Source organism: Tachyglossus aculeatus, chromosome 6, assembly GCF_015852505.1.
Source record: "Tachyglossus aculeatus isolate mTacAcu1 chromosome 6, mTacAcu1.pri, whole genome shotgun sequence".
NCBI classification, from domain to species: domain Eukaryota; kingdom Metazoa; phylum Chordata; class Mammalia; order Monotremata; family Tachyglossidae; genus Tachyglossus; species Tachyglossus aculeatus.
This window is the reverse complement of record NC_052071.1, coordinates 19,782,440-19,795,703: the sequence shown is the minus strand read 5'-3', so window position 1 is coordinate 19,795,703 and position 13,264 is coordinate 19,782,440. Positions and strand designations below refer to the sequence as shown.

General features: G+C 40.1%; 1 protein-coding gene across 4 annotated transcripts in view; it reads left to right on the top strand.

The window, feature by feature from the left end:
• Positions 1-13,264, top strand: part of STAG2 (stromal antigen 2) — a 152,856-nt gene that overhangs the window by 52,888 nt on the left and 86,704 nt on the right. For 3 of the 4 annotated variants that reach the window (XM_038748536.1, XM_038748534.1, XM_038748535.1), the window contains 2 exons: positions 9,048-9,194; positions 11,877-11,955. In XM_038748536.1, the coding sequence (XP_038604464.1) occupies positions 9,151-9,194; positions 11,877-11,955 (123 nt within the window). In that variant the 5' untranslated portion in view covers positions 9,048-9,150. Of the gene's footprint in view, positions 1-9,047; positions 9,195-11,876; positions 11,956-13,264 lie in introns of those variants that run through there. The other variant, XM_038748533.1, reaches the window with a different exon arrangement.

Below are 13,264 nucleotides of genomic sequence, written 5' to 3'. Positions count from 1 at the left end.
CCTTCTTGAACATCAGACAATTCACATACCGTTTAGATCTCCCTTAGGTAGATACTGTGTACATTTTTAGCAATGCCTTGCTGGCATGAGAGAGCAAGGAAATTGTACGATAATTGTCATATTTTGTTGTATCTCCGTTCTTCGATATTCGAATGTAAACTGATGCCTTCCAATCAGATGGCCTTTGAATGGTTAGCCATACCTGTTGACATAATTTGGTAAGGACTTTAACCGATTCCTCTCCAGCTGCGTGAAACACCTCAATATGAAGCCTGTAAAAGCCGGGTGCCTTATTTTGGGGAAGACAGCACAAAGCTGATCTGCTACTTAACATCAATAAATATTTGAAATTTTGCTCATTGCTATATCATTGTAGTGTTCAGCCTTTGTTAGTTGGTTACCTGAAAATTATACTTGCCAGAGTATTATTTCATTTTATTTAATATTTCATGGATTAATATCTGAAGATATTTGGAAATGTTATGTGTAATGGTATCTTAATAATAATGGGTACACTCTTTATCAACCCAGAGGGAACTTATGTCGTATTTTCTCATAAGACTATCTTCTATTATGAAGCAAATTATTGTGATTTCCAAATGTTAAATACTGACAAATTTATATATATATACATATTTTAAGACACCAATGATAGTGAAATCCATATGTTGGTATTTATTTTAATACTTGTCTGTAAACTGCAAAAGGAAAATTTCCAATAGGAGTATGTACTAAATCCTCATTTCCCCTACCAACTCACCCCTCTGCATCGCCTGTGCCCTTGGCCGTGTACCTCGTAAGCACTCGGATACCCATTCCAGCCCCACAGTACTTATGAACATGGTGGTGGTATTGAAGTGCTTACTACATTGTGTCAAGCGCTAGAGTAAATACAAGATAATTGGGTTGGACAGAGTCCCTGCCCTTCATCAGGCTCACAGTCGTAAGTAGGAGGGAGAACAGATATTGAATCCCCATGTTACAGATGAGGAAACTGAGACCCAAGGGTAGTAAGTGACTTACCCAAGGTCACACAGCAGGCATGCCCTCTTTCCCGCAGTTTGGTCTCCCCTCTGTGTCATGTGCGAACTCAGGTCTTTGACCTTTGTACATTCGATATTCACCCCAACCCCACAGTACTTGTGTACATAGCTTTAAGTTATATATTACAAATCATTGATTCATACTAACATCTGTCTTCCCCTCTAAACTGTAAGCTTGTTATGGGCAGGGAAGGTAACCGTAAATTTTGTTGTATTTTACTCGCCTAAGTGCTTAGTACAGTGATTAGCTTAGCTCAGTGAATCTACATCTCTGACCCTGCTCTTTCTCCCTCGCTTCAGGCTCGTGTCTCCTCCTGCCTTCAAGACATCTCCTTTCGGATGTCTGCCCGTCATCTAAAACTCAATATGTCCAAGACTGAACTTCTTATCTTCCCTCCCAAACCCTGCCCTCTCCCTGACTTTGCCATCGCTGTTGACGGCACTACCATCCTTCCCGTCTCACAGGCCCACAACCTTGATGTCGTCCTTGACTCCGCTCTCTCATTCACCCCTCACATCCAATCCGTCACCAAAACCTGCCGATCTCACCTCCGCAACATCGCCAAGATCTGCCCTTTCCTCTCCATCCAAACCGCTACCCTGCTGGTTCAATCTCACATCCTGTCCCAACTGATTACTGCATCAGCCTCCTCTCTGATCTACTATCCTCCTGTCCCCACTTCACTTCAGTCTATACTTCACACTGCTGCCCGGATCATCTCTGTGCAGAAACGCTCTGGGCATATTACTCCCCTCCTCAAAAATCTCCAGTGGCTACCAATCAACCTATGCATCAGGCAAAAACTCCTCACTCTCGGCTTCAAGGCTGTCCATCCCCTCGCCCCTCCTACCTCACCTCCCTTCTTTCCTTCTACAGCCCAGCCTGCACCCTCCGCTCCTCGGCCGCTGACCTCCTCACCGTACCTCGTTCTGGCCTCTCCCGCCATCAGCCCCCAGCCCACGTCCTCCCCCTGTCCTGGAATGCCCTCTCTCCACACAGCCGCCAAGCTAGCTCTCTTCCTCCCTTCAAAGCCCTACTGAGAGCTCACCTCCTCCAGGAGGCCTTCCCAGACTGAGCCCCCTCCTTCCTCACCCCCTCCTCCCCCTCCCTACCCCCCCACCTTACCTCCTTCCCCTCCCCACAGCACCTGTATATATGTTTGTACATTTATATTACTCTATTTTACTTGTACATATTTATTCTGTTTTCTTTATTTTGTTAATATGTTTTGTTTTCATCATCATCAATCGTATTTATTGAGCGCTTACTGTGTGCAGAGCACTGTACTAAGCGCTTGGGAAGTACAAATTGTCAACATATAGAGACAGTCCCTACCCAACAGTGGGCTCACAGTCTAAAAGGGGGAGACAAAACCAAACATACTACAAAATAAAATAGAATAGATATGCACAAGTAAAATAAATAAATAAATAAATAGAGTAATAAATATGTACAAACATATATACATATATACAGGTGCTGTGGGGAAGGGAAGGAGGTAAGATGGGGGGGATGGAGAGGGGGACGAGGGGGAGAGGAAGGAAGGGGCTCAGTCTGGGAAGGCCTCCTGGAGGAGGTGAGCTCTCAGAAGGGCCTTGAAGGGAGGAAGAGAGCGAGCTTGGTGGATGGGCAGAGGGAGGGCATTCCGGGCCAGGGGGAGGACGTGGGCCGGGGGTCGACGGCGGGACAGGCGAGAACGAGGCACGGTGAGGAGATTAGCAGCAGAGGAGCAGAGGGTGCGGGCTCTTATACTCTATTATTTCCCCTACATGTAATTTATATTAATGTCTCTCTCCCATGTAGACTGTAAACTCCTTGTGGGCTGGGATTGTGTTTCCCAACTCTGTTGCATTGAACTTTCCCATATGCTTAATATGGTGCTCTGCACACAGTATGTTCTCAAAAATACCAGTGATTGATTTGAGAGTATATAACACAAAATGCCCACTTCTTGTTTTCACTTTTAAATACCTAGCCCATTAACACTTAAGTACAAATCCATCTATAATTTATTATAATGTATAGCTCCCCTCTTTTCTGTAAGCTCCTTGCGGACAGGGATTGCCTACATCTACTCGTATCATATTCTCTTAAACGCTTTGTACAGTGCTTTGCACACAGTAAGAGCTCAATATAAATGCCATTGATTAAATCAGTAATTGCTTGGCTGGTCTCCTTTTATAAAAAGAAAGCACTCTTTGAATTTGTAGTTCGTCTGATATTTGCTTGGAAATAATGGAAAGCAATTCTCTCTTACTTTTCTAATCAAATAAATTTTGGAATTTAAAACCACTCTTCACTTGTTCACATTGTAAGATTTTAGAGACCAGTTTTCAAAGTCAGTGAAATCTTTATTCATGTTGACACTGAAATGGAATATACATGTTGGCATTTAAATACCTCAACAGAAAATGGGATTTAGAAGAATTTTTTTAAAAGCTTAGAAATAATGGTGAAACTTAAACTTTAACCAGTGGCTCTTGGCCTCCTAGATTTATCATTGAGTAAGTATAATTTCCAAAGCTTTAGATGACTTTTAAAGTCTCATTTTAAAATACCTAATTTTATAGCTAAATATCTCAGAAGTAGAAATTCATTTGAATGAGGGTATTGATACATTTTCCCTAAAATCTGAGGTGGCAACAGTATCACTAGATTTCTTTTCTCTTGAGTTGTAAATCAAAATTTTGATATTGGATGAACATGCTGCTAATCAAAATGTACGGTAGGTAGTGTAGTGAAGTGTGAGAAAATGCCATATTGGAAAGATAGAACAGGATTTGAATCCTTTGACTTTATTGTTATCTTTATAGCCTTTAACATGTAGGTGAAGAAGCGGCATTTGAAAGGAATTGAGCAAATGAAGAAAATCTTGGTGACAAGTTATGTGGTAATTCAGATTTTTAAATTTTCCCACAAGTTGTGGAAACAGTTCATTTTTAACAAGTGATCTGTAAATTAAGTTCAATGCCTCATATTTTTAGAAGGCCCTCTTGAAGATCATTTTGAAGAAAAAACTAGGTCAACCTCTGGGTGACCTCTTTCAGTGTTTCTTTAGTTAGCTTTGAGTGAGAGCTCCACCTTGTGATCTTTTAGCATATGTTTTATTTTTAAAGTAAAGTGTTTATTTATGAACACCTTATGATGACTCAATGCATTTCCATAGTAAACTCATGCTGTAATTCCACTGTGGCGTTGAATACTTGAATGTTAAACACTGTAATTATTTTATATGAAACAGACTCTGTTTAAAAAAATCATACAAAAGGGTGTTTTGATTTTTTTTTTTTTTACTCTGGTCAAAGAACTTAATTTGAGAGTAAAACATTAGAATTTTTTGGTTAGGATTTTGCCAATTTAAAAAGTAAACTCGACTAAATCCATAAATGACAGAACATAAAATGTAGGTTATCGATGAACTATGACCAGCTATTCACTTTCATCAGCAGCAGCAACAGCAGCATGTGCATGTACTTGGGAGAGTACAGTACAACAGAGTTGGCAGACACATTCCCTGCCCACAACAAATTTACCACCTAGTGGGGGAAACAGACACTGATATAAATAATTTATAATATATATAATAATAATGATGATGGTGTTTGTTAAGCACTTACTATATATGTGTATATATATATGTATGTATATATATGTGTATATATATACACATTTGTAACCTTTGGGATTTAATATCTGCCCCACCCTCAACCCCATAGCACTTATATATATAATATATATATTATATTTATAATATATATAATAAATTATAGTGCTGTGGGGTTGAGGGTGGGGCAGATATTAAATCCCAAAGGTCACAAATCCAAGTGCTAAGACAACACAGAAGGGAGATGGAGCTGGGGAAAAGAAGACTTAATCAGGGAAGACCTTTCGGAGGAGACATGACCGTAATAATGCTTTGAAGGAAAGGAGAGTGGTGGCCTATCATATATGAAAGGGGAGGGAGGTCTAGGCCAGGGGGAGGACATGGGCAAGGAGTCGGTAGTGAGATACAGGAGATGAAGGCACAGTGAGTAAACTGGTGCTAAAGAGAGAAGTGTACGGGCTGGGCTGTAATAGATGGATGAGGTGAGGTAAGAGAGAGTGAGCTGATTGAGCACTTTAAAGCCAGTGTTAAGGAGTTTCTGTTTGCAGAGGTGGATGGGCAACCACTGGAGGTCCTTGAGACGTGTGGAGTTATGGACTGAACTGTTTTGAGAAAAATGATCCAGTCAGCAAGTTGGAATTTGGATTGTAATGGGGAGAGACAGGAGACCGGGAGACCAGAGTGGGATTGGATAAGTGCTTGGATCAGCATGGTAGCATTTTGGCTGGAGTGGAAAGAGCAGATTTTTGCTATGCTGTGAAAATAGCTTTACTTGAATTAAAATTGTAATTTGCTTTTGGAGCACTGTAGGTGTGTGAAAAAGCAATATCAATATAGATATGTTTGTAATTGTGTATTATCTACCAGTAGTTTACAAAACCTATTCAGTTTCTATGGAATGGAGTACATGCTTGCTTAGTTTAATCCACTTCCCATAATCTCAACATTGCCCTTTATTTTTCCTTTTAAAATCCCAGCTTCCACACTCTTACAAAGTGGATTTATGGATTTAAAAGTTAGAATGGCTTGTCTGCTCACACTAATTACTGGGTACCTGTGTATCTCATGGTAGAATTGGACTGTGTTTCTTATATTTGGTTGTGTCATGTGAATGGTTGTATCATGCTGTATTTCCCCATAGAGTTGCATATTATAACTAGGGATCCATTTCAGAACCTTTGGAAAATCATTGCTGTACATGTTATACACTGTAACGATAAATGTCTCTCTTGCTTAATCTTTATTAATCAATAGCATTTTTTAAGCATGTACTGTTAACTGAGCACTCTGTATGCTTGGTAGAAGACAATAGACTTTGTAGGCAAGATCATTGACCTCAGGGAACTTACTGAAGTATTCAAAGCTTAGAATGAAATGAGTTAATAATAGTAAAGTGCGATGATGACCTTTCAACTGTAGTAAATCATTTGTGTAATTTGGGTTGCTCATCAGCTTTATTCTTCACAAAGTCAATCAGTGGTTTTAATTAGCTCTCACTGTGTTCAAAGCACTGTATTAAGAGCTTAGGAGAGTGCAGTAGAGTTGGTACAAAGCATCTTGTAGAAGGGTAAGTTCTTCTGAACACTTCCTCTGAACTGCTTTCCCCATTTAGGATCTTCTCCAGTCATATAAATTCATCTTCCTTCTTGAAAACTGATGCAACATTTTTTCTCTGGTGGTGAAGACACCCAAACTGGTTCTTTCAGTCAGCATCTTGCTTTTGGACCAGAGGTCGGTGAGGTCATTGTGTAAAGATTCCTTGGTAGGAGGTGCAGTCAGTTCATCGGCATCTCATCCATTTCTAAATTAAGTTGCCCCCACAGTTTGGGGGGCGTCTTCAGTGCCTCGAAAGTCTGACGCAAACTGAGGTCAGAGCTTTGGCCAAGATCCATTCCTTATTGACAGTTTATTATCATATCCCTAGGGAAGGTGGTGGTGTGGGCCCGGGGGCGGGGGGGACAGCAGTGGGGATTTACTTACTTTTAGTTTTTGCTTCGAATGTTAACCCATCGGTTCAAATGTGGATTAAGTCCCCAAACTGCCGCCGGCTTATATTGTGGGGTAATTGTAACCCGGGGTAGACCTATAATAGTTTGCACAATGTTCTTTGAGACAAATCATTTGACCTAACAAGGTGAATTGCATTCAGAGAATAGAACTTAATTATGGTTTTTATAAGGAAGTTGCTGACTGGTTTTGTGATTCTTGTGAATTTCACATATAAGTTTCTTATTGCATATTTTATTCCATGTTGATTTTTGTTTTTTGTATAAACCATTGACTTTTCAGCTAAAAAAAGCCCCTAAATACAGGGCAATTTTCCCTAAGTTTTCCAAATTAAGATATGTACACCCCTTTTCCTGAAATCTCTTGGTTGCTCTTCTCTTGTCCCAATATATTGAGTCTCTCCCCTCTCACCCGTCCCCCGTGATCATCCTACATATTCTCCTTACAAAGAGTGATTTCCTTTGCAAACTTAGTGCCTGGAAACCTTTGGGCCTCACATGACTGACATCCAGTATATATTGTAATTATTAGTAAAATCTGTACTAATCCTTCATTTTTGTTGTACTGGAACTGTGGGAATGTTTCTAATGTCTGAAAAACTTCTGTGTTCTTTGCCTATCTTAAGCCAGGCTTGGATATTTTAGTTTAGAGGAGAATATCTAAAGAATAGTCGATTAGAACAACATATGCTATGCATTTTTGTCACTTTCAATTTCAATTTGATAAGGCAGTAATTTTGGCCGAATGCATTTAGGAGCAATCCTTAGAAGATAGGTATTACATGAAACCAAGATAGTGGTAGAATTAACTTTTATTATATTTTACTCTCCCAAGTGGTTAGTATAGTGCTGTGCATACAGTAAAGACTCATGTAATTTGATCGGTTGATTGATTTATGCCTCTTGCTCCTCATCCTTCCAGAACTTTGGCTGTTTCACTGCTTCTCAACATCTTGACTGTTGAGCCATACAAGGACAAAGAGCTTGGTCTGTTTGTCATTCAAATGGCGTTTATTAAAAATTCTAAAATTGGCTGGAGTAGATGATCCAGGCTACTACAATCAAATGAGATATTTATCTTAACCATGCTGTTTTTCATAATAATAATAATAATAATAATAATAATAATAATAATAATAATATTTGTTAAGCACTTACTGTGTGCCACTGTTCTAAGTGCTGGGGTGTAGATACAAGGTAGTCAGGTTGTCTCATGTGGGGCTCACAGTCTTAATCCCCATTTTACAGATGAGGTAACTGAGGCACAGAGAAGTTGTGACTTGCCCAAAGTCACACAGCTGATAAGTGGCGGAGCTGAGATTAGAACCCATGACCTCTGGCTCCCAAGCCCAGGCTTTTCCCACTCCATACATACATAGGCTTCTCATACATTTACATGGCCAATTTAAGGTTATTTTTTTTATCAGGAATAATAATGTTAGTTGAGGAACTTATTTGTACCAATTACTCTGAAAGGAAGAATAAGGATACAGTAAAGTCTCTGCCCCTGCAGAGTTTACAGTGTAATGGAGGAAAGTGGAAGAAGACGGCCCAGTGAGTGGCATATTTTGCCACCATCTTTTCTGGCTTGGAGCTGTCAACAGGATCATTTCCCACTGTAAATAATAACTGGGGTACTTGTTAAGTGCTTTCCAAGCCCTGGAGTAGATAGAAGATAATCAGGTCAAACACAGGCCCTGTTTGAGGTTTGCAGGGTAAGGGAGCTGAGAAACGAAGGGGAAGGGCTGCATATATTTGGAATAGCAAGGGATCACATGGGGCTTTTTACATGATTCTTGTGCTGGCCTCACTTTTGCTCTTGATCTTTAGGCTTAAGCCATTTTTATTTTTTCATTATTTCATGACTCCTTATCTCCCCCATGTGATTCTGTTCTTCATCCTGCTTCTTGGTCTTTCTCTACTCAGTGTTATTTGTTCATAGTATCATCTAAGTTTTGATCTAGGACTCTCTGTGGTCCTCTTTTCTAGGCAGAATGTATACGATTTTCCTATCACGGTAGTGAACAGGAGAAGCCCTCTTTATTTGTAAATGCACAATGTGTGTGGGTGCTCGGTAATCTGGGGAAAAACAGGAAAATGTTCTTTGTTATCCAGACTAAATCTTTAAAATCACAGTGAAGAGCATGAAGACCCAATTCCATTTTCAAAATTTTAATTGCAGTTGCGGCACTCTAAAAAAGTTTTCTTGGATTAAAATATTTTATTTAATTACCGGGGTATTCTGTAAGTGGGACTAATAATCAACATCTTAAAGGAGCTAAAAAGCCAGACCTACTGAAAGAGCAAGGGCTCACTTAGCTTTGGAAGATGATAATCTTGCATCTCCCCTTTTCTCAGCTTTCAGCAATAAACATGGCCTGCTTTTTTTTTAGGAATTGTCTATCACAGAAGAAAGAAGTATACTTGCACTTTGCAAACGTTAATTTATGAACATAGTATTTCTAATACTGTGGTGTTCCAGAAGATGATAAAGAAATGATAGCAGCTCCAGAAATACCAACTGATTTTAATCTCCTCCAGTAAGTAATTTGTAATAGTGGTGATTTTTAATCACAAATACACTTTTCCTTAAAAACGTTGTTAGCTTCAGTAATCTAAAGTACTGCTTTTTCAATCACTGGGGAAATAGAAAATACCTTTATTTGTAGCAAGGCTGATTTCAGAATAAACACTAGTATAATCTTGATGTTGGAATCATCTGTGATGTCACCAGAATTTTTAGTGTAGTTTTATCAAATATTTCACTACACGGCTTAAAACGTTGATTGAAATTCAAATCTTTTTTGAATAATTTGTCAAAAAAAGCCATCATAAAAATTAGGCAATTAAATTAAACTTTGTTGTAAATAGCATCTTTAAGTGGACATTGTATGTGGTCACTTGTAAAAAAAAAAGATAGCCAACTAACTTAGCTAAACTAATCTTCTCAAGAAGTTTGTTAAAAATTTAATACTACGTTGAGCTTAACTTTTTCTAATACACACAAATAACTCCTGACCCAGTGCTTTTGAATCTCACAGTTCAGTTCATTTTGGAGGTGCTGAAATTCAGAATCATTGAGACAGCACTTGACCCTAACTTTGGTCCCCCCAACCTCTTGATCTGGCTTGATCGTTTTCCCTTTCTTGACCCTCTAATTCTGAGCGGTCTGAAAGTCACGTTAAAATTAAAAGTAGACAGTTGCTTATCAATCATGTGTGAAATCCACCTGTGGCATTAAGCTACACTGCAAGCTTTAAGGAACCTTCTGTGATACTGGGAAACAGAATCATTTATTGAAGACCTCTACTGAGAATTACCAGGGGAGGACTGAGCTTTAAGCCTATTTTGCGACCGTCATTACATAAATCATTTAAGTAATTTTTCACTTCCTGGGTGCAAAAGTTCCTCCCTCTGTGAATGGCCAAATTGGCCAGTCCCCCGCTGTTGATACCACAGGAATGGAGTAAAGACTGAGATTAATGGTGGAAACTTTGGAACTCAGTAGCGAGGTTCCATACCAATTCATAATATTTGTGTTGGATATTTGTGAGTATACTTAAAGGTATCCTTCCATCGTCCTGGCTGAGGGCATAGATATAGCAATAACTCATTCCAAGGAGCATGATTTATAGATGATCTTTAAATTCCATATGGCCTATTTGGAAAAAAATGCACTGATCTGGGAGTTGGAGATCTGACTGTATTTCCACATCTCCTGTTGGTTTCGTGATGTCGACCATGTCATTGCAGTGCCTCAAGACTCAGTTCCCCTATCTAAAGAAAACTGATAGTTTTTTGTAAATGTTTGACGCGGACTTATTTTTTGTAGAGGCTGTTAAATGACAAAACCCTGCGAGTGAGTGCAGTATCATTATTTTTAAATGGAGAGTAGACGGAGGGGAATTAATTAATGGTTAAAAAGCTCCTGCCACCTCATCTCGGAATATTTACGATTTGTTATTAAGGGGACCAGGAAGTGAGTCAATTAATGGCATTTTCGCTTTTCATTTTATATCGGATGCCTCTCTAAATGTTCTGATTCCAAAAATGGATTGGATTGCTACTAAGAGTTGGTAAAGAATCAGGTTAGCCGTTCAGTACAGTCACTTATCTAGTCATCTTGAGTTAGATACTTTTCTTGCTAGGCTTTGAAACATTATTTTGTATGGGGCTTCTATCCTTTTCTTGTAGTTTAATTAAGATGTAATAATTGATTTTACACACATGTGAGACCTCTTATTTTTCCCAAGATGTATAAAAGTGGCCATGCCAGGTAATGACTATGGTATGATTACTTCTCCAAAAGTGGATTGCAACCCCATCAAATCATAGGAATTTTCATCTTAGCCTTTGCATCCAGATCATTTCTAGTCTTACCATTGGCTGGAGCCAAAGAGATAGTATTTTCCCATCCATGGTTGGAGCCCCCTATGATCTGTGAAGAAGGAATTCTCAAGAGAAAGTGCTACTGGTATGGAAGGCAAGGATCTGAGTCTAATAAACTGGGCCATAGACAACCCCTTGGCCCATGTTTGTAAGGAGTGGTAGGGATTGTTAATATGCTAGGAAAACTAATATTAGGAGCTGTTTTATATACACTGAAGCTCCTGATTTGGTGTCTCTCCACTTACTGTGGGGAAGATCGCGGGGAAGGGGGGTGAAAATCATAATGTACCCGAGTAGCTATTGCTTATTCTTCAGCAAGTGTGGGAGGGCAGAGGGAACCGATACAATAGAAAAGGAGCGTTGCTCACTGGATGGGGTGAGAACTTACCATCTACTCCATTGCAGGCCTGGCAGCACTTTTCTTCATCTTGAAATTCCTTGGAAAAAGTAACTGATGTCATGTATAGGCTTGCTTTGAGTAGCGTTAAAGCAGAAAGGGGCTCCTCCTCTATGACTTCTAATGGGAGAAGAGAGTGGAATTCTCTTGCACAGACACACTTACTTTGTCCAAGACCAAGCCTCCTTTCACAACCTGTGGTGGCACATCTTTTAGACATCTGGGAGCAGATACCATAGTGATTACCTGACATGGCCTCTCACCTCTAGGGAACTTAGGTGTTATGGTAAGTACTATTGGCAGGGCATTTCTTTATATGTATCTTAATGAGAAATCCTGCTTAAGTGAGGTGTGTTTAGACTACATGGCTAAGACATGGAATTAAAATATATTTTTTTATCAAAGTTTTAAATATTTGCTTGTCCTGCTGTTACAGGGAGTCAGAGACACATTTTTCTTCTGATACAGACTTTGAGGACATTGAAGGAAAAAGCCAAAAGCAAGGCAAAGGAAAAGTATGTACAGCATATATGCAGTTCATTTGGGGTTTATGGTTGGCTAATAATTTGGTGGGCAATTTAGTGCTGTCCTGCAGGAGATGCTGCCGATGGCGAGACTGCATCTGTGAACACGAGTGTTGTGGAGAGACAGTCTCTTGCAAACTTGAAAACATAAGCCTGAATTAGTTGAAACCTCCACAGGTAGCCCCAAAGAAGTCATTTCATCCACTAGCGACATGTTACCCTGTTTTAACCACATGTAAAATTTCACTTAATAATGTCAGTTCTGGCCTCCTTGAATTCTTGTCGAGATCACCTCTGCTACCTATTCATGCTAACGAAAGGTAACACTAATACACCTAATCGAAAGAGTGGGTAGCCATCCCGACATTCAGACGTTTGGAAAGTAATTTATCTGCTTGCGTGTTGGTTCCAATCTCCTCTCAGAAAAGACTCCCGGTTACATGTTTCACGCCAACTAGTTTGTTCTCTGTCACTGCCTGTGGCAGCAAAATTGTCCCTGTTGAAATCTTCAGGTAAGCCCTCCCTGTCATCCTTCCCTCTGAATCCTTCCTGTCTATATCCTATCCCCATTCTCTCCCCTGCAGCCTTCGCTTGCTGTGCTGGTCTCCTGTCCATCACTGCTCCAAACCTCCTGCGCTAACCCCTCCTCCACCCCACCTCCCCCGGCCCCCAAAATAAGCTTCTCCCCTGCCACCCTTATGACCCACATCATTGGAGTGGGCAGGGGAGAAGAGCAGAGCAGACAGGCCCTACATGTTGGAAAACTGTATGTGAAGAACAAGACTGGACTAGAACGGGGGTGTAGGTGGAGGGAGAAAGATAGGACTCGGAGAGAGAAATGGGGAGAACAGTAGTGTTTTTTGGGGTTTTTTTTTAAGAGAGTGGGCATGTTTGGAATAGAGTAGGGCAGGGAAGTAGTGTGTGTGAGACGGTGATGGGGGAGGGATTGTCTCCACAAAGCAACAAGGATGGGAATCGGGGTTTTTTTTTAAAGAAAGAAGGCCTCTGTGGGCCAGGATTGTGTCTCACAACTCTGTTGTATTGTACTCTCCCAAATGTGTTCTGCACCCAGTAAATCCTCGATTGGTTGATTGGTGGTGAAGAGGGCACTTTGGTGGGAGACAAATGTTCACTCATTCATTCATTCAATCGTATTTATTGAGCGCTTACTGTGTGCAGAGCACTGTACTAAGCGCTTGGGAAATACAAGTTGGCAACATATAGAGCCGGTCCCTACCCAATAGTAGGCTCACAGTTTAGAAGGGGAGGACAGACAACAAAACATATTAACAAAATAAAA